We start from the raw sequence: 23,090 nt of genomic DNA on the forward strand, positions 1-23,090 counted from the left end.
AAAACTCAGAAATTTTAAAAGTTTACCTCGGAAGAATCACGTTGGGTAGAGACAGTGAAGGCATTGGGAGCTAAACTCGTGGTGGAGCAGGAGGAGGAGCTGGACTTGGTGAAACAGCGGCAGTGAAGGCACGTTGGAGCTTAAATGAAGAACACTAAAAAAACTTAAGAAAAATCATAACATACAAAGAAGAGAATAAAAAGGGAGCAAGAAGACAACCGACGATGACAAAAAAGGGACTGGGCAATAGAGGACACTGGAAGACGGCAACAGAGACAATGAGGGTCGTGACGGACTTAGAGTTGAAATGGAGAAAAAGAACAAAATGTTAACAAAATAAGAGAATAGAAGAGAATGCAACTGAAGAAGAAAGAACACACTAACGGTGAAGAATGCTATAGCAGTGACGATGAGGTAGTGGAGAATGCCGAAGCAGTGACACTGAGATACGTAGGGCACAAAGCAGGGTTAGCTAAATGTGAAGATTGAGGAAAAGAAATTAGATTTCTTAATTTGGGGAAAAGGGAAATTAAGGGTGGGGTAGCAAAATGTGCTATTTATATAGCATAGTATATGCGTCACAGATGAAAGTGCATTTTGTGTCGGCTGGCCGATGTTAACCCTACATAAAAATAATAAACTTTTAAATTCAATATATAATTAACAAATATTACATATAAATTTATATTTTTATAAATTCTTTCAAATATACATAAATCACTAAATTTAATAGATATTTAATTCACCATTTTCATAATATTTTAAACATTTAATTAAATCTTAATAAACTCAAATCAAACTTAAAAAAAATAATTTAATTTATACAACAAAAAAATAATTTAATTTATACAATAAATAATTCAATTAAACATTGGTGTGAAAACCATTTATCCTTACAAGTGTTGTTTCTATCTACTATTATCTAAAACTAATTAATTTGTTAATGTTTGGACGAAACCAAAAAATAACTTTTAAGGTGGAATTTTGAAGAAAATGTTTCCTTTCCGATCAAACAATTCCATCAAATTAAGTATAATTTTATGAGTAATAACATCTACTACTAGGAGTATCAATGAACCTCATTATTGAAATTGTTCAGGATACGCCTTTACAATCTATTTCTTAGTTAAACTTTTATCTTACTAATTGCAATAAAAAAATAAGTACACATTCTCCACCCAAAATGGCAATGGGCTAGGGTTATGAACTTATAATCCAAAATCTGATGATCAAGTCCATTCCATGATTCTATGTTCATTCTATACCGGACCCAATTGAAATGAAGTTATATATGTTATATTTATTAAGAACTAAGTCTAGTAAAATTACTATGTCAAAGATCTATTATTCATGCAATGAAGATTGTTTTACTTGGTACTACATCTATGTTGCTTAATAGGAGGTCAATGACATACAGTAAAAGAAGCTACATCTATAAATATATTCTTTAGTGTATTGGGAAACTGTATTAACACACTTATATGAAATATTGTAGATGTGTCATCTCGTGACTCAAAACTTACTACATTATTATGTTCTCCAGTTGGAAAACGTTAGTTTTTTTGGAGATCATATTCACTAAGTATAAGAATTCATGTTTTCTTTTTGTTTATTTCTTTTATTACTATTACTATAATTAAATTAAAAATTTCCATTATTGCATGGTATGTCTTAAATGGTTGCTTGTAAAAACAAATTCATATTTTGGATTAGTCACATCTTCTATTACGAAGTGGACTTGACTTTAAGCCTAACTCAACCCCATAAAACCGGCTCAATGGGGTGAGGTTTGCACCCACTTATATAAAATGAAAGACTCTAATCTCTAGTCGATGTGGGATCTCCAACACACCCCCCTCACGCCGAGAGTGATAGATAGAAGCTCGTGCGTGGGACTATATATTATGGGTGGTCCGATAGCGGCCCGATAGCGGCCCGATAGCGGGTGGCCTGATAAGCCCAACAAATACTCGCTAGGATAGACTCGAAATGGCTCTGATACCATATTAAGAAGTGGACTTTAAGCCTAACTCAACCCCATAAAACCGGCTCAATTGGGGTGAGGTTTGCACCCACTTATATACAATGAAAGACTCTAATCTCTAGTCGATGTGGGATCTCCAACATCTTCCTCCATAAGAAAATGAAAAAGAGGTCCAATAATTAAAGAATAATTTTGTTATATATTCAATTTGCTTTTATAGAACATGTGGTGAAGTTTGGGACACTTTGGTTACTATAGTAATCTAACAATTAAGAATAAGTTACTCACTCACACTCAATCTTAATGTTTGTATTATATACTTTATCAATAAATCTTTAAGATGATCTTATGCTTCATTTATGAGAAGTAACCTCTTTTAGATCACAATGAATATCAAAAGGAAATCACCAGTTCTTCATCCATTACAGAGATATGAGATTCAAATTTATTTAAGTTATCAATCAAAAGTTTTATCACACTTTTTCTTTTCTTAAGTTTACTTACAGATTTCATGATAAAATTGACTCTCTATTTTAAAATACATCCATTAAATTTTACATTAATTAATTACTTCATGTTAAATTTATATTCCTAAATTTATGTATATTTTATATTTTATATAACATTTACAAATTTTAAATATGTATTTTATTTACTCAATTTTTATTTTTCTACATTTTTCAATTCTTTCTAAAAATTTTATGATAATTTATTTAAATAATTTTAAAATTAAACACTTAATCAATTAAATAAATATAATTTAACTAACTTATATCAAATATTCAAAATTAAAATATTTATTACAATATTAAAAAAATTAAATTTAACATAAATAAATCTATACATGTAATAAAATTAAACATATAATAAAAAATTCAAAATTAAAATGTTTATTAAAATATTATAAATTAAATAAATTTAAAATAAATAATCTTTAAAAAATAAAATATTTAAATATACCAATGCGTCGGTCCTAACCAACATGTTATGTTTTTTTAACTTATCGTTGATCAGACCAACACACAAACTTAAATTATTATTTCTTTTATGGATTTTTGAATAGTAAATAATTTTGAAGGTTTCTTTTATATTTTAATGCATTAAATAAACCCGTAGCATTATATATTCATTTAGTTAAGTATATGTTGACTTTTCTACTGAACAGTATATGTTTGAGTTGAATAGGAAAAAGGAACAAGTAACTTTGCTAGTTGTTCATATATAAATATAGTACATGTACTGTATTGCAAAGTTTTTAATTTCCACATGCATTTAATTAGATAGTGAAGTATACTTAAACTATATGTTTACATTTTTTTTGGTTAAAAATGATTAAGTTGAATTCCACTTCAGAATTAGTTTTAGTCTTTTAGAAACACTTTCAATTATCAAATAGAGTTCATCGGTCAAAAGGCAACGTGGCTCACACATCCCATGCCCTAAAAATATCAAATTGCATTTAATAGAAAAGAAGAAGAGACATTCAATTTTCTGACCACATATTTTTTGTCCTCATTTGTAACACTTATCTCTTTTTAATTAGTAAAGTGTGTTTTTCATGAGTACATGACTTTTGACCAACGGCTTTCACAAAAGAAGGAGAAAATTTTCTTCATAAAGCTATGAAAATTAAATTTGTATTTTTAAATGTTTTTTAAAACAGTAACTTTTCTAGTTTAAAATTAATTTAAACTTTCTGTATTGACTATGAGTTTAATTTTTTAAATTAGTTATAAAAATAAAGATAATTATGTGTGTATTTATTCCGTTCTCGTCATTTTTATTTCTGTCCTATTTTCACATTTATTTATTTTTAAATCTTTATTTCCTTTTTTATTATATAATTTTTCATTTTTTTAATTATTGTTTGACTATTCAATATTTAAAAAATTTAATAATTTTTTTAAGGTATTTTTTCTCTCACATTTTCTTATGATTTTATTTAAATAATGTATTGTATTTGAGGAAACATAAATCTTATTCTTTATTAAATTAAATAGTTTCTAAGATATATTTAATTATTTTTATTTATTATTTCTTTATATATATTTCAAAATTAAATAATTGATAATATGATATTTTAATATAAGAACAAGAATAAGAACGAAATATTCAAAATTCATACTGTCTCATCCAAAGCTATCCTTAGTAGAAATATTTTATTTTAGTTCAGTTAATTACCTAAACGTAATCATAGTGTACTTTACAAAAGCACATCAATTTAATTATTCTGAGTAATATTTTACCAATTTATATACCAGAAACCGCGTTGTATTCATACCTAACTTTGTTATAAAGACTGAGAATCATAAGCTTTCCTTCAGTATATTATTCTTAGGGAAATTAAAAAATGTCTACTTTGGACTCTATTAATTAGCACATGATGATTTGATGTCCTAAATACGACAGATAATAAGTCATAAATATATATTAGCAGTGTATATCTATATTATAATTTGCAGCAGGGGAATCTGAACACCTTTTGAATTGCCTCAGTGTCTGTTTCTATATGTTTCTATATAAACTGACAAAATGATTGTCAAATCTTTATTTTATACATAAATGTCATCTAAATGATTCGATAGTTGTATTAATTATATCAACCTTTAAAACTATCTAATTATAAATCCAAATTTTAATTTATATAAATCCGAACAATATTAATAAAAATCAAATACTTACCTCTAGTGACGAACCCAGTAATTATTGCAAGGACTAATATGATTTTTTTTTTCCAGCAGATCATAAAATAATTTTTTTTAATAAATTTTAAAGAGGATTTCTTACCTTAACACTATTTACTATAGACTCTATATAAAATTTAAAAAGATTTTAAACAAGAGTACTGAATTAGCTAATATTTGATAAGATTTGAAATTAGTAATTTATAATATCTTTTGTTTGGATTTGTTAAATTTAAAACTATTGGCCTCGAACTTTTTGTGATTGTTTGCCATAAATAACTTTTTTCTTTTACAAAGTAATAACTTAAAATATTTTGGTCTTGAAAACGATTTTAAGGTGTTCTGAGTTGACTTATAGATTAAAGGTGAACTATTCTCAGAATGGGAGGGGTTGGGGGTGGAAACATGTGCGTAGATGGATTTAGACCCTAAACTAATCATTATATTAATTAAATTATATATCATTTTATAAATTAAAAAATTAATTATATTCAAAATATTTTTTATTAGTAATAAAAATTTATAAAGTAGTTTCCAAAATTGATATCAAATATTAGCTAGAAAGATTTTGACTACTAATTATTATATAGATTATGAATAGTGACTAATTTAATTAAATACTAATTTAAAATGTAAAGTAGTTTTTAAGCTAATAAAATCTAGGTAACCAATGTTAAATATCAATTTAATGATAAATACTAATTTAAAAACTTTATATAAATTTTTATTAATAATAAAAATTATATTAGATATCAAAATTTTGTTAATTTATAAAATAATATCTAACTTAATAAATATAATAACTAATTATTCTTTTATATAAATTAATTTTTATTTAATAATTGTTTTTGTAGTATCAACAATAAATTGTGTCACAATGCCTATATTTTTAGTACCTTAAAACGATAATAGGAAAATCAAAGGAAGACAATAATTTTGAGATTGATAGTAAATAAAATTAAAAATAGACTAGTAAAATGGAAAGGGAAAGTTCTCGAAGACACTTTCCTTCTTAAACCTTTTTACCTATAGTCGGACTATAGACTAAATACTAAGAGTTTCATCCCTTTATGGATAGGAAAATCACTTAATGCTAGATGTGTTTCTTTATGGTCACATCAAAATTAGACCTATGTATAAGATTGCAACTTTTGGGCAATTTTTTTAACTAATTCTCAAATTAGTACTAACTATTTATCCAAAAACCTAAAATAAGTTTTTTTCCTTCTCTTATTTTAAAAGTTATTAATAAACACACTTGATTGAGACTTTGAAGTAGAACAATTTGCATAATTTAATAATAATTATTGTTTAGTGAAATAGATGAACTCTACTATATTGTTATAAAAAGCTAGATTGACTTAATCTAATTGTATTACAATCTATATATGAAATAAGTTGAGGTAACAAAATATACTTCTTCTATGAATCAACCTATTAAACTCACCATCCGTGATGGTTTGAGTGTTATAAAATTTGTACTCATCAGAAGGTGTGCTAAATTGAATTAACTTATTTTTAACAATCCATAACTATTTTATCCTTATGTGAGTTGAATTGACTGACACTACATCGAATTCAAAGAAAAAAAAGGCTCTCAAATTTAAATGAGTAAAGGAAAAAAAAGAAAGGAAAATTTGATCTCCCAAACACACGACATATACCAAATTTTGAAAAAGTCCAATTTCAGTTTTCCTTTTAAAAAAAAATGAAAACATTTTTTTTAAGTATTAGGTTGAGTTTCTTTAAAAGTATCAGTTTAAATATGGTTTTGATGTATGAAATATGTTTGAATTTTTTTAGGTCCGAAATGAGTAAAGGAAGAAAAAGAAAGCACAATTCGATCTCCCAAACACACGACATAATACCAATTTTTGAAAAAAGTCCAATTTCAGTTTTCCTTTAAAAAAAAGAATTTGTTTTTTTAAGTATTGCGTTGAGTTTCTTTAAAAAGTATCGATTTAAATATGGTTTTGATTTATGAAATATGTTTGAATTTTTTTAGTTCCTAAATGAGTAAAGGAAGAAAAAGAAAACACAATTTGATCTCCCAAACACACGACATAATACCAATTTTTGAAAAAGTCCAATTTCAGTTTTCCTTAAAAAAAAACATTCTTTATAAGTATTATTTTGAGTTTCTTTAAAAGTATCGGTTTAAATATGGTTTTGATTTATGAAATATGTTTGTATTTTTTTAGTTCCTATAAATGAGTAAAGGAAGAAAAAAAAACCACAATTTGATCTCCAAACACACGACATAATACCAATTTTTGAAAAAGTCCAATTTCAAAAGAAAACATTTTTTTTAAGTATTACGTTGAGTTTCTTTAGTATCAGTTTAAATATGGTTTTGATTTATGAAATATGTTTGAATTTTTTTAGTTCCTAAATATTTTGTATTTTATACATGAAAATTTGGATTCTATTAAGCCCCTGAACAACTATTGAAATTTTCTTTAATTTTTTGAAGTGTTTCCGATATTTTATTTTGGTCCTGAATTTTTTTTAGTGTTAGCAGTGACCTGTAAATTGAACATAATCAATATCAAAACAGAAAGAAAATATAAATATAAATATAAATAAAAAATAAAAAATAATTAAAAAAACAAACATATTCCAAGAACAACCACAAATTTAAGCCAAAGTTATATTTTTAATACTGAGAACACCTGTTGATTTGATGTTAGTTTAATGTTTGAGGTTGTGTTTTGTGCTTGTGGATTTTCCTCACGTGTGTTAATTTTTATAAGGAAGGTTCATGTTTCGTGTTACCTTCCAGGAAGATACTAGGTAGCACTGGTCACAAGATGTCACTATCTTCACATATTCAAGTATAAACACATTTTTTGACTATTTATAGAACGATGTGAGAGGTTAGGGCCTGCTGAGAAAGACCCTTATTCGGAAGTCACACGAGTCTTTTGTTAATCTGAATGAATTTATTATAAAAAAATCGTATTACATGAAACACGTTTTGAATGTGAACGCGTTTACTATATAAATACATTAACTTATCATACACAGAAACCATTCTTACACACTCCCTCGCTTACCAACACAACTGAAATATCTTCTCACATCAACACAAACTCAAATTCCAACAGAACTGAGTGAGTTCAGTTGTTTTTCTTCACAGAGATGGTGAGAACCCCGTCTTGTGACAAAAGTGGACTGAGAAAGGGTACTTGGACTCCGGAGGAAGATATGAAGTTAGTTGCTTATGTCACTAGATATGGATGCTGGAATTGGCGCCAACTTCCCAAGTTTGCAGGTATATGTTTAAACACTTATGAAAATTAAGCCAAATAATTAGTGAGGATTTATAGACATAGGAGAAAAAAGTACTAATTCTCTATCTGGTGCATTGGCTTTTAGGTCTTGCAAGGTGTGGGAAAAGTTGTAGATTGAGATGGATGAACTATCTAAGGCCTAACCTCAAAAGAGGGAACTTCACTCCACAAGAAGAAGAATGCATCATCAGGATGCTCAAAAAACATGGTAACAGGTATGATCACTTCCTAATACTGTGATACAATGAAATCTACCTTCCATCTATATCAAGATATCAACAATTCAAATAGTCTTTGCAAATTCTTATTTGAAATGAGTCAATAACGTGGAATTGTAAAATTGGAAGCTAATCTGATGATTCCTTCACTTGCAGATGGTCTGCTATTGCGGCTGAGTTACCAGGAAGAACAGATAACGAAATAAAAAACCACTGGCACACCACTCTCAAGAAAAGGTCTCAACAAAATACAGTCACAGATGAAGAAGCCAGAGCCTCCAAATCAAAGAATAAAGAATCCAGGGCAGTGAGGGACTCGGTTCCCAACAAAAATGGTGTTACTGTTAGTCTTCCAGCTACTTCCCAGATTTCAGATAATTCATCAGGCTCATTCTCCCCAGTTTCATCCTCCAGCAGCGAGTTTTCCTCCATGACTTCAGATCATTCCAATTCTGCTAGTATGGAAAATTTGGTGTTGGAAGATGACTTCGGTTTTCTTGACTCATATGTGAATGAAAGTTTCTGGAAAGAACTCAATCTGGATGGAGTTTCCTACGGTGCACCTTGTGAAGTACTGTCAAGAGATACTAATGACAGTTTTCAAAGTACAAATTCTACACAGAACGTTGATTCTTGTGCATCGTCTCCGCATCAATCATCCAGTGAAAGTATGGTTATGGAGAATGACTTTGGCACCTTTCTCGATGCATATGAAGAGGTAACAGTTGATAACTTTTGGTCACAGCCATTTGTGGTTGACGTGTCCCACGTTCCAAGCGAGCTACTTGTTCCCTCCGTGGAAGAATCGGAATATTTTGCTCCACTGTATGATGATTTGTGGGGTCAAAGTCATTTTGTACAATAAAAATCTTAGGTTTATTCTAATGAACAGCTTGTGATGACTTATATACTTGTATAATAGCGATGTAGCAGTGGCTATCTGTATTTCTCTTTTATAATTCTAATATAGAAAATTGCTTCTGCTCTATTTCTACTCTCAATATATCTTAAGGTTTCTATTTGACTTGTTAGTTATTAGTTCTCAGCTTGATCGGGAAAGAAAAGAGTAGTCTTTTCAAACAATTGTTGGTGGTTTTGATCTTCAATCATGTTCTTTGGTCTTTGTCGAATGTGAGATATGGTAAAAGATATTTTCACGTTCAAGTTAGAATTCAGTATTAAATAGTTGGAGTATTAGTTATAATAAATGCATACATTTGTCTTGGGTGAAGTGCATATTTATAACATTGTAATTGGTCTCCAATTCTAGATATGAATTAGGACGAATTATTGGGTTAATCTTAACATTATGGTAACATCTCGTACCATGATTATGCTAATCATGTTGTATTGAAGGATGCTAGATAGGTCCTCAGAACCACTTCGACCATATCAGCTAAATGGTCTTTCGGTAATCGATCCCTGTTTGACCCTTAAATAGTGTGCACCAAGATCTCCTCGGCCACTTACATAACACAAACTTATGTTGGATTGAAGATAATAGAAATATGATAAAGGGGAGATTGTTGGTTGTAACTTTCAGAATCAATCTGTTGTTGTTGGTGAGAAAGAACTCAATAGAAAGAACATTAAGCAATAATAAAAACGACTAATCAAATAAGCATGTAATGGGTACCCAATAAAAAAAATTGTTTTTGTAATGACAATTATTTATATATATATATATTTTGTCGTTTATACATATATAGTATCTTAAAAATTAATTACCCATTATACATATAGTTAGGCATTACGTTGGTTGTCCCCATTCATGCTTACTATCATTTTGTGCAATTCAGGTTGTGTAATGCTTCGTAATCAGTTGTTTTAGGAATGGAGAATATATGAATTGCGGTGGTTAGTGAGATTTGGTGTCATAAAGATTATTTATAAAGGTGGAGTTCTGGATTTTTTTGAGATCTTTTCTCTGGCTTAACTAAATGTTTGGTCTTGACTCACTTCTAAGTTTCTCTCTGCTTGTTTTTCTTTCTCTAATTGGTTTCTTGATCCTTTGGTCTTTCTTTATTCGCTTTAGTTTGGTGACGAAGTTCATTTTTGTCAGGATTAGTATTCTTAGTAGCTGTTTGGAAGGTGTTATGTTGTCAGGTCGTTCATGCTTCTTTGTATAAGGGCTGAATCACCCTTGAAGTGGTTCATATGTATAAATTTGTATCGCTGATAAAAAAAACCCATCAAAGGACCATTACAATGTTTATAATAAATAAAAAATATTTAAAGTAAACATACACAATATATATACATATTTACAAAAGGAACATAAAAAATAAACTTTTTATTCTTTTTCAAATGTTAATTGCCTATGTACATATCTTATATACATAGTATAATCATTGCAATTCGTAATACAAACAAGACATGTTAGGATAAACTATCGAAATAAATTTTCAACATAAGAAAAGTATATATAAAAAAAGACATTTTAATCAATAGATTACAATCATTCAATCTTTTACAAAGACCAATGTACAACAACAATATAAATCACACATGGATCTATACAATCAAGGATATTCAATAAGCAGAATATCGACTAAGGCCTTTCAGAATACTATATTAAGTATGTCCTATAAGAATGTTTCCACTATAAAATGATATATATTTATCATTCATCATTGTCTATACTAACTTATATACACTCCAAAAGTAACCCCTAAAAATAAAGACATCAAAAATCAACTTTTTCCTTTAAATAATTCCCCTAATATATCATATATACCCATTATGACATTACATCCCTATAATCTAAATAACATGTCATCAAATTGTCCCATGCTCTAATGTACATTACTTTTTGCTTCAACAGAAAATTGAAATAAATATCCAAAAGTATTATTTGAGAAAAAGTAGTCTTTAGGGTGATCTCAAACTTTGTAGACCAATCTCATTGTGTTTCTTTGAAGGAGAGGAGTCATGCCTTTATTTTGGCAAGTGTACTGAGTCAAAAGTAATAAATTGTCCATAAGGATGAGTATCGAACCCAAAAGGAACAATTTTAAAATCCCAAGGTGTAATATTCATTAAATATCAAAGGATGTTCAAAAGTTTGATTGAAAGGTTGTTGGTGTCATAAATTTATGTAAGAAATTAAATTAAAATAAAGTAAACATTTTAGATAATTCAATTGAGAAAATTGAGATTGAGATTAATCCTTCTCACTCATATGTATTTCAATGAATAAAAACATATAACATTTCAACTTGATTGACATTGATGCTCATATAAAAATCATTCATATCGATTTCTCGCTTATAAAATTATTAATATTGTCTCCTAAATATTGATTACTCACATATTTATAAAAACGTTCTTATTATTACGAACAAATGTTATAAAATAATTAACATTTCAAATATATTCTTAGCATTCAAATATGTTAAGCATTATCATATAGGTTAGATACATCCAGTAAAATTTAAAGATCAAAATCATGAATAAAGATTTGAACTTTAAGAATAAAATGATAATACCAATATCAATCAATAAAAAATATTATAAATAAATATCACCTCAATACATAAGAGTTTGAACACATTAAAAGCATTGAAAGCAAGAAAAGAATATCCAGGATGTTTCTCCTTGACGACTACTTCCTTTAAGATTTTCTATCTCTAATTATTCTCCTTCTTTACTTAGGATTTTGCCTCACGCCTTTTACTTAACCTAATTTGATGTACGTTAAGTGACATCTCACTCAAGCGGAGGTATTGCTTTATCAAGCGAGTTTCACGAGAATAAAACCCAACTTCACCGGAACAAACTCGCTTAAGCGAGCCTGAGCGAGTTCTTAGGCAAGTTTGCTCCTGAGAGCAAATTTTCCTCAAGAGTGATCTTGCTTGGGAGAGTTTGGGAGAGTCTGGGTGAGTTCTTGGGCGAGTTTTGAATGCTCCAACTTTGCCTTTTCTCCTCGTATTTACTTTTCCATTCCTCCTTTACCCTTATCTCCATATTTCCCTAGATTCTTGAAATTAGCACAAACTTGGGAATAAATAGTTCTTATTTATCTCATAATCCAAAATATGTAAAAAGGTGAAAATCTATAAATCAAAGGTTGAATTATAACTTTATCAACAATTAAAATCCATAAGTGCCTATTTTTTTGCATAAAATATCACTAAATTATGATGTTTATCAAGGAGTATGCTATAGGCATCAAGAAAGTGAACTCTATGATGAGACTTTAGCTTAAAAATGTTAGTGGTTCTTCAACCATGACAATGTCCATATTGTGAAGATTGAAGATGTAAGATAGGAAAAAGTTGAAATGGAAAAAAATACGAGCGATTAATGCAAGACTGTGAGTGTCAGAACTGAATGGTTGGTTTGGTTGAACGAGGTGTAATTTACCGGAGAAGAAAAATAGTAAGGGAATAATAAAAAGATTGAGTAAAAAGAATTCATATGCTTCCTTAAATGTTGGAAATAGGATATCATAAACCCTTAGGGAAGCTTTTTGGGATAACCTAAACACATTTTACTTATAGTTGGAAAACCTAATTAATTTAATTAGTTTTTTTTTTCTTGAAGAAGTCAAGTAAAAAATTATAGAAAAGAATGAAAAATAACATGTTACTACAAAAAAAACATGTATGTAGTGGCGGTTTTAATATGACGGTTATTAAAAATTTCAATAATTATCCATATAATACGATGACTTAATAACTGTCACAATTCTCCTTCAAAACGTTTCATTTAGAACCATCACTATTATCCTTCGAAATATACAACGCGTTTTCATTTCCTCCACAACATTCCTCTTTACCATTTTTTTCCAGAAACCTCACACTTTCAATCTCTCCTTAACACAAACCCTCTCACTCTTTCAATCTCTTTCGAGCCTCCCACTCTCATTACCACAAACCCTTTCCTTAACACAGACCCTCTCACTCTCCACAAACACTCTCACTCTTTCAATCTCTTTCAAACCTTCTCCCTCTCACACAAACTCTCTCACCCTTCATGCAAAACCATCTCATTACCGCAAACTCTCTTCACACAAAACCTTTTTGCAAACCCTAACACTTATCATTGTCGTCATTGGTCCTTTTCGCCATTGTCGTTGACTTGAAGGACACCATGCTAGCAAAGATTCTTGTGGTTCATCGTTGCAAATAGGTACGTGGTCATAACATATACGATTTCTGTGATTTTGATGTATTGTGATTCTTGCTTTTGTTTCTGAATTGGATTCCCAAAATCCTTCGTTTGTTTTCTAGTTTCATCAATTTATTTCAATAGGGGTTGAAACTCCTTTAATTTCTAGAGATAAATATTTTCAGATGTTGCGATTTAGAAGAAAATGGGTGAAATGCCCAAATAAACTTTTGCTCAAGTTGTAGTTAGGGATTTTAAAATTTAAAATCTATTATTATGATTTTCCTAAGCTATTGCTAGTGTGTGTTATTTGATATGGTGTTTTTGTGTATTTTTGTTAGTCCTATTAACATCACAAGCCTTAGATCTATCACTTCTCATTTGCACAATCATAGTTACTAATGGAGATTGAGAACTTTTCTAAGATGTGGAAAATAATGGTTGTTGTTGTCTTTGGTGAATTAGAGTTTAAAAAATGGAACCTGAATTGGAGCATGTTGTTGTGGCGAAGAAGAAAATCCACGAATGCCCCGTTTGTTCTAGATTCTTTGGTTTGGGTCAAGTCCTCGGTGGGCGCAAGAGAACACATGTTATAGGTTCTTCTACAACTACAGCCATCATAACTTTTAGAATTTGTCAGAACTTCTGTAACTGTTTCGGTTGGAGCTTCTGCTAGAGTTGGAGACAGTTTGATAGATCTTAATCTCCCTACTCCAATGGATGATGATGAAGACATTAGCTGGTTCGATCACTCCACTCTTTCAGATGCAGAGTTTGATACAAATCAAAGCAACCATCAGATGACTAAGGACACATCAAGCACCTCACAAAAAGGCCAGTCATCTCAGTATACAAATTCGGGCCCACCAAACATCGAGAAAGCATCAACAGAAGAAGAAGTTATAAACTAGAATATCACAAGTTCTTGCTTCTGGTATTTTCCACAAGAGAAAAGTTATGTAAATAAATTGGGTTCACTTTAGGGGTCCAAATAACAAAGATAGGCTGGAATAAGGTACCATTAGCATAATAAGGGGTGTGGGTAGCATTTTAGCTTGTTCCTAGTCCTTTTGGAAGGCATTTTGACCTAGTTTATAGAAGGACAAGCCTAGGATGCGGGTTTGACTTAGTCAAACCCTAAGGCTGCCCATTTTTCCCTTTTCCCAACCTACCCTTTTAGCTTGTTCTTCAAGGGTCCTTCTTCTATAAATAGGAGGCTTACCTAGTGTATTTTACAAGTTGAAATTAATAGAAGAAGAGTTACTCTGCACAAATTGTGTGAGGTGTTAGTGAGGTTTGAATTTTTCTTAGCATTTAGGTCTTATCTTGTGAGTATTGAGAGCTCTCAAGTGGCGGCTATCTTCACTTATCTTAGAGGCCAATCAAACTCCAAGGAATTTATGTTTATTGTCTTTGTTTTCTTCCTTGGTTTATGCTCTCGGTTTTGTCATGAATTAATTGAGTTTTGCATCCATTCTCTCCATATCTTGCTTTTATCTTTGCCTTTGTGAAATAAACCTTCACATCTACTTAACCACTTGGTTAAGTTAATGTCCAGTGGGAAATTTTCTAAGGTTTTCACTCTTAAATTCCTAAAATCTCAATCCTAAAAGTAAAGTGTCACCAAAATGAAAACATCTAAAAATCAACTCACATCATGTGGTATCAAAGCTTAGGTTCTTGAGATTATTTTGCTTTGAGTTGATTGACACTTTACATTCTTTACATTCAAGCACCTTTAATTTCTTGTTTTTAAATTCAAGTACCTTTAATTTCTTTTCTTTAAATTCAAGTACCTTTAAATTCTTGTCTTTACATTCTTGCAATTTAATTTTCAGCCCTTTATTTTCCTTGTAATTTTCATTCGGCCATTTTATCTTCCATAGCTTTGTTTTGCTTTTGGATTGTTATTTTTTGTGTCTTATTGTGTTCTTGCCTTTTGCTTTGAGTCATATGTTCTTGGAGTCCTTACTTAGATTATATTTACTTTTCTTTTAATTTTGAAAGTTTGAGAAGTAATTAGAAACTTGTTTTAGTAGAAATAGATTTAAAGTTCCAAACAAAAAGATTTCAAGTGATCAATTATTTTGAATCCCAATTTTTTTTGTGAAAATTGGAGTTATTAGAAATGATGCATGATTAAAACTATGGACATTTCATTTCCATAATTCAAAACCCTAGTATAAAAAAAAAGTGAAAACGCAAATTTGTGATATCAATTCTAAAGAAAAACATTTTCCAAATTTGGATTCAACTTGATCGGCAAATTGATTTCAACCAACGTGAAACTTTTTATCCTTTTGCTTTAGCAATTTCTAAAGAAAAAGTTTCATTGTTAAGAGTTTAGTAAGTACCTTTGAGTCCTTTTTGTGTGCCTGTTTTTCTTGATTGTCTTTCTTCAAGTTTTGTCATAATCTCTTTCTCAAATTTGGTTTAGCTTTTCTTGCTTAAGCTTTTCTTGTTTGTCTTTTTTTTTTCTTTTCCTTAAGTTTTGTGGTGGTTTCCTCTAAGATCAATGAAGACCTTTTGTTAAGGGAAGAATTTCTTTGAAGTGCTTTGGGTGTTCTCTTCTTGAATTTCACCAAAAGTGATGCAAAGTGATGCAAACGTGAGGAGTGTTTAAATTGTTTTCACTAATTATTTGTTCCTTTGTGTAAAAAAATTATGGGTAATTTGTCTTTAGGTGAACCTTCAAAACCACAATCATATCACAAAACCCACCTTTTGGGAGAACTTGTGGAGGTCAAGAAGCGACTTGTCCACAAAGACGAGAAAATAAGCCAACTAGCGAAAAGATTGCAAAGACTAGAAGAAGCTCAAGCGAGACAAATTCAAGAAAGGAGATTGGAGCCACCAAGAGCACCTAGACCATCCATGCACTATGGGAGTCAAGAACATGATGGGCTAGTGCACACTTTTGCAAAACGGCACCATCAACACCACCACCAACCACAACATTCTTTTGATTTTGTAAAGTTACCTAGTTTTAGTGGGTCCAATGACCCTACTTTGTATTTAGAATGAGAAGCTAAAGTTGAACATCTCTTTAATGTGTATAAGGTCATCAAGGACCAAAAGCTTAGGTTAGCTTCCCTAGTTTTTTTAGACTATGCCAACCAATGGTGGCAACAAACTGTAATGGACATTGGGTTAAACAAGAGGCCAACCGTGGTCTCTTGGTATGATTTGAAAGCAAGTATGTGTGCGCAGTTTGTTCCTCCTCATAGGAAGGAACACTTGTGGAAGCTCTAATGGCTCATCAAGGACCTAGGATGGTAGATGAATACTTTAAAGACTTAGAAACAACTTTGACTAAAATTAATATGCATGATAATGAAGAGTCAAAGATAACTAGGTTTGTAAGTGGTTTGAGGAGAGAAATTTAAGATATTGTAGAATTATATGAGTACTCTTCTTTAAAGAAAGTGGTTCACCTAGCCATCAAGGTGGAATGAAAACTTTTGAAGAAAACAACTTTCAAAAATATTCATAATGATGGCTTATACAAATCTTCATGGAAGGATACAAACAAAAATTCTACAAAAACTTCTCCTTCCAATTTTTCAAAAGAAACCACTTCTCACCAAAAAGTTTCTAAACACATTCCTTCTACCTCTACCCCTAAGTCACCCACCAAAACTTCAAGCACAAAATGTTTTAAATGTTTAGGTTTTGGCACATAGCTGCCAATTGTCCAAATAAAAGAACCACAATGTTACAAGAAGTAAATAAAGACCAAATTAAAACAAAAGCCAAAAAAGAAAATGAGAAAGAAGAGGAAAGTAAAGTGTGTCTCATTAGAGGCGCCTTTTAAGGACAAAACTATGACGGAGTATTGACCTCCAAAGCGGACAATACCTCGGATGCGGTGATTGACCCTAGCGATGTTATCTCTCGAACTTGAGGTCGGAACACTCCCTCCTCCCTCAACCCACCGAGGTGCCTTTAAAAAAAAAGTGTGTCTCATTTTGTTGACTCCTACGAAAATCACTACACCTCCTAGGTATACTTCTTCCTTCTCTTTTTCATTCCCAAATAATTCTAAATACTTGACATCTTTGTTAAAGAAGTTTAGGGATGATCTTCAAAACCTCCTAAAGGTTATCCATTTCTAAGAGGATTTTCACAAACAAATCATTTATTCCCTAAACATTCTCTATAACCATGGCCTGTATCTAGAATTCACCCATGTGAACTCCCCAAGCTTCATGAACATAAGTTTGCTTCACATCCTAAACTTCCAAATATCTTATTTGGGAACAAACTAACTATGTTATTTGCAGGAGTTATAAATTCGAGGACGAATTCTTTCCAACCTGGGGGGCATGATACAAACCAAAGCAACCAACAGATGACTAAGGACACATCAAGCACCTCACAAAAAGGCCAGTCATCTCAATATACAAAGTCGGGCCCCACCAAACCTCGAGAAAGCATAAGCAGAAGAAGAAGTTATAAACCAGAATATCAAAAGTTCTTCCTTCTGGTCTTTTCCACAAGAGAAAAGTTATGTAAATAAATTAGGCCCACTTTAGGGGTCCAAATAGCAAAGATAGGCTAGAATAAGGTACCATTAGCTTAATAGGGGGTGTGGATAACATTTTAGGTTGTTCTTAGCCCTTTTGGAAGACATTTTGACCTAGTTTATAGAAGGACAAACCTAAGATGCGGGTTTGACTTAGTCAAACCCTAAGGATGCCCATTTTTTCCCTTTTCCCATCCTACCCCTTTAGCTTGTTCTCCAGCTCCTTCACATATAAATAGAAGGCCTACCTAGTGTATTTTACAAGTTGAAATTAATAGAAGAAGAGTTACTCTGCACAAATATTGTGTGAGCTTGAGTGAGTGCTATCTCCTCTTCCTTGGTCTTATCTTGATGAGAATGAAGCTCTCAAGTGGCAGCCTTCCACTCATCTTGATGGTTACCACCCATCAAGTGGCGTGAACATCACTCTCCTTTTCCATAAGTTTCCTTCTTCCATTCTCCTTCATTTCACCTTCCATTTATGTTCATTGTCTTTGTTTTCTTCCTTGGTTTATGCTCTTGGTTTTGTCATGAATTAATTGAGTTTTGCATCCATTCTCACCATATCTTGCTTTTATCTTTGCCTTTGTGAAATGAACTTTCACATCTACTTAACCACTTGGTTAAGTTAATGTCCAGTGAGGATTTTTCTAAGGTTTTCACTCTTAAATTCCTAAAATCTCAATCCTAAAAGTAAAGTGTCACAAAATGAAAACATCAAAAAATCCACTCACATCAAATTTTGTGAAACAATGAAGAAGGTTTTTCTTAGTTCGAACTTCTTTTGATTTTCTTTTCCTTTGACTACTTAGGTCCTAATCTGAAGGTACACAATTTTGGTTCCTTTATTAAACTGTAATTTTAGATTTTGTTAGATATTGTGTTTTTTGTAACTGCATATAAATGCACATTAGTGCACATGATATTTATTATTTTGTTTCAATTATTGAATTAATATTTCTATGTAAGTGCTCATAAAAGCATTTAAGAGTCAGTTAATGCAAGTATTATAAAAATTGTTAGCAAAGATAATGAATATCTTGCTCTGCTTTATTCATCAACACCAACAATTGGTATAAAAGTTATCTTCTTAAGGGATCTGTGAGGTTAGTAGAGTGTGCAACAGTGCAAGGAAAGTCCAATTTTTCAGCAATGGCAACACCAAAATTTGATATATCAGATGTGGGTCGTTCATATGGAGACCTACTTAGATGCATTGGATCTATGGGAAACTATAGAAGAGAACTATGAAATTCAATTCCTTTCGGAAAACCCTATTGTGGCACAAATAAAATCACAGAAAGAAAAGAAGATGAAGAGATCAAAGGCAAAAACATGCCTTTTTGCAGCTGTATCTCCTATGGTATTCACATGGATAATGTCCTTGAAGTCAACAAAAGCAATCTGGGATTACCTCAAGGCAGAATATGCAGGTGATGAGAGGATTTGTGGAATAAAAGTACTAAATCTAATCAGGGAGTTTGAATTGCAGAGAATGAATGAGCCAGAAATTCGTAAAAGATTACTCTGGCAGACTTCTAAGCATTGCCAACAAAGTAAGGATGCTTGGATTTGTATTAAATGATTCAAGATTTTTTTTTAAACTGCTTGTAACAGTTCCAGAGAGGTTTGAAGCCACCATAACAATCCTAGAGAACACAAAGGACCTATCAAAGATTTCTCTTGCAGAATTCCTAAATCCTTTACAAGCACGAGAAAAAAGAATAGCCATGAGACAAGATGGAGCAGTAGAAGGAACCTTAATAGCCAAGCATCAAGGTTACAACAAGTACAAAAAGAAGAAGAACTAGAAGAACCAACCATCAAATGAAGATAATTCATTTAGAAATCACCAAAATGAAGGAGAAGGTGTAAAGAAAACAAATCCACCTTGCCAACACCGTGGAAAGGAAGGCCATCCACCATTTAAATGTTGGAGAAAACCTGATGCCAAATGTTCCAAATGAAACCAACTTGGACATGAAGCAGTGATATGCAAAAACAAAAATCAGGTGGAAGAGGCAGATGCTCAAGTTGTTGATCAAGAAGAGGAAGATCAATTGTTCGTAGCCACTTGTTTCTCAAGCAGAGAATCAAGTGAAAGTTGGTTGGTTGACAGTGGTTGCACCAACCACATGACACATGACAAGGAAATCTTCAAGGAATTGAGAACTACTGAGATTAAAAGAGTGAGGATTGGAAATGGTGAACACCTTGCAATAAAAGGAAAAGGCATAGTAGCTATCACAAGTTATAAAGGTACAAAAACCATTACAAATGTTTTTTTGTGTGCTAAAGATTGATCAAAATCTTTAAGTGTTGGTTAATTGTTGGGAAAAGGCTATAAAGTGATGTTTGAAAATAAACATTGCTTAATCAAAGATGTTGATGGCAGAGTTTTGTTTAAAAATGAAATGAAGGGAAAAAGTTTTGCTCTCAATCCAATGAAGGAGGAGCACATGGCATTTAAATCCAAAGAAAGTGTCACTGAAATTTGGCAGAAAAGACTCGGGCATTTTCATCATCGAGGACTACTTCAAATGCAATCAAAGAAGCTGGTAGAAGAACTTTCTAATCTTGATGATATCCTGACCAACTATTGAGCATGAAAATTTAGGAAGCAACACATGCAATCATTCCCTAAACCGGCTTGGAGGGCTTCGAAGAAATTGTAGCTCATTCACACTTTTGTGGTCCTCAAAGAACACCATCATTAAATGGTAACCTTTATTTTATAGCCTTATTTGATGATCTAACAAGAATGTGTTGGATTTTCATTTTGAAAAAAAAAAAACAAAAGTTGCTGGTGTATTTATGAAATTCAAGGCCAGGGTGGAAAATGAAAATGGTTGCACAATTCGGATTTTAAGATCTGATAATGGCAAGGAGTACACTTCAGAAACTTTCAATCGTTTTTTGTGGGGAGGCAGGAATTGAGAATCAATTAACAACCCCATACACTCCACAACAAAATGGAGTTAGTGAAAGGAGAAATAGATTTATAATGAAAATTAAGCAAAGTCAGGATCAAGTATTCATTTGTCAGAAGAAGTATGCAAAAGAAATATTTAAAATGTTTCAGATGGAAGATTGCAAGGCAATGAGCACTCCCATGAATCAAAAGGAGAAGTTGGTCAAAGAAGATGGATCTTCCAAAGTTGATGAAGTTGGATTCATAAGCTTGATAGGATGTCTAATGTATTTTCAGCAACCAGACCTGACATTCTAAATGCAATAAGCATTCTATCCAGATTTATGCATTTCCCAAAGGAGACTCACATGAGGGTTGCATAGAGAGTCATCAGATACATCAAGGGAACTTGGAACTTTGGAGTTAAGTTCTTGAAGCTTAAGGATTTCAAGTTATTTAGTTTCTCTGACATTGATTGGGGAGGTTCAATTGATGACATGAAAAGTACATATGGATATTGTTTTAGCCTTGGATTAGGGATATTTTCATGGAGCTCAAAGAAGCAAGAAATAGTAAAATTTGTTGTTGTTTCGGCTACTGTGAATCAAACTTTCTGGTTAAGGAAGATCCTGATTGATTTAAGACAAAACATTGGAGTTTGCAGTTCAAAAAATCAAGGAGGAGTGTTAGATATTGTGCTTTTTCTAACTGCATATAAATGCACATAAGTGCATGTGATATTTTATTCTTCAATTTCAATTGTTGAATTAATATTTCTAAGTAACTGCTCATAAAAGCACTTAAGAGTCAGTTACTACAAGTATTATAAATGTAATTGTTAGCAAAGATAATGAATATCTTGCTCTGCTTTATTCATCAACACCAACATATTTGTTTAGCCATTTGGGTTATAACTTACTATTTTACTTCGTTACTTACTCTATACTTCATATTCATCTAATAATATCACAATTATTCTCAAATTCGGTTCATAGCAACTTTATTATCTTTTACAGTTAGTTTATGTAGGATGTGACTTTTCAAGTTAGAGTTAGATGAATGGAAGAACTAAATTTTTTATGCTTATTCTATTTAGCTTAAACTTTTGTGCTTTTCTTTTATATTATAATAATAATAATTTTTTTATTAGCAAACAATAAATTAAATTTAAGGGGACACTTCATATCACGATTCACACGATACAACTACGATACAAGAGCGCTATTATTCCATTTATTTAGTATTCAAATTACATCAGTCGAAACTGACATATTATTTTTTACAATTCTATTATAATACTGACAGTTAAAAACGTCACATTATATATATCGTATATAATGACGTTTACATGTGTCGTATTTTGAGCTGAAATCCTTTTTAATGAAATAAATTGCGACAATTTTGACTCACATTAATTACATACAAAAATTGTCACTTTATACAGAGCGTTAAATGGCAGGTGTTACAATAGATTGCATAAGACCGCCATATTAAACTTTGTGACAACTAAATTTATGACGATTTAGCAAACCGTCACACATGTATATTGTGACTATATATGTACTTCTTAATAAGTCTTTAGTCATAACTTGAATCAATTACAACTTGTATTGAATTACCACACCAACATGGTTTCTAATTGTTCTCTAATGGGATTGAAGCCGAGAGAACTATTGAGATCACTCTTCTCCTTCCTTATTCGGTCGGTCGGATTGCGTTTCAACTTCCCTCCTTGCCAGCTCCATACTCATCCTTACTCGTCTCAACTCTCAGTCTTCTCGTAGTCCAGATTCAGATGGTACCTATAAAAGGCACTTAAACTCTCAAGTCAGTAAAGGTATTCAATGCTCGGTTGTCAGAGCATTGTATATGATGACGTACGTGGATCTTGGAATGTGTGCTATTGATATTATTTTAATGGACCTTTCTTATTGGGCCAGATTAGGGAGTTGGACCATGTTTAGGAATACATTACCTAACTCTTAATCGTGAATTAGCTTCACTGACTCTGCTTAAGCGTAACTGAATTTGAGTTGTCGGTCGACCCATTGATGGGGACCTTATCTTCGGTCGACCCAATAATGAGGACCGAAACATGTGGTTAGTTGTACAATCCTCACTGGTACACTAATTTATTAAGTCTTTAGTTAGTGAGGTTTCCCCATTTTAAGCTAGATATGCCATTTTGTATCTAATTAACATTAGAAATTCCATATATGCTTATGTAATCTATTTCTTATCTTCATAATAAGGGATATAAAGGATCTCACATCACCTTTTATTTATTATTTTTGGATAAATTTTTAAAAAAATTTGGATTGAATAACTATAATGCAAAAGAAAAATATTTGAATACCTCAAAT

At 31.3% G+C, this 23,090-nt stretch overlaps 2 protein-coding genes across 2 annotated transcripts; both read left to right on the forward strand.

The window, feature by feature from the left end:
* The first annotated feature begins 7,694 nt into the window (after window positions 1–7,694).
* LOC137830886 (transcription factor MYB30-like) lies at window positions 7,695–9,167 on the forward strand. The gene is made up of 3 exons (XM_068638291.1): window positions 7,695–7,942; window positions 8,047–8,176; window positions 8,336–9,167. The coding sequence occupies exons 1-3, from the start codon at window positions 7,810–7,812 to the stop codon at window positions 9,042–9,044; spliced, it is 972 nt and encodes a 323-aa protein (XP_068494392.1). The 5' UTR covers window positions 7,695–7,809; the 3' UTR covers window positions 9,045–9,167.
* Window positions 9,168–19,011: 9,844 nt separating this feature from the next.
* Window positions 19,012–20,419, forward strand: LOC137834820 (uncharacterized). The gene is made up of 4 exons (XM_068643026.1): window positions 19,012–19,372; window positions 19,434–19,595; window positions 19,806–20,075; window positions 20,157–20,419. Exons 1-4 carry the CDS (start codon window positions 19,012–19,014, stop codon window positions 20,417–20,419), a joined length of 1,056 nt encoding a protein of 351 aa, XP_068499127.1.
* The last annotated feature ends 2,671 nt before the right edge of the window (window positions 20,420–23,090 follow it).

Source organism: Phaseolus vulgaris, chromosome 11, assembly GCF_000499845.2.
Source record: "Phaseolus vulgaris cultivar G19833 chromosome 11, P. vulgaris v2.0, whole genome shotgun sequence".
Taxonomy (NCBI): domain Eukaryota; kingdom Viridiplantae; phylum Streptophyta; class Magnoliopsida; order Fabales; family Fabaceae; genus Phaseolus; species Phaseolus vulgaris.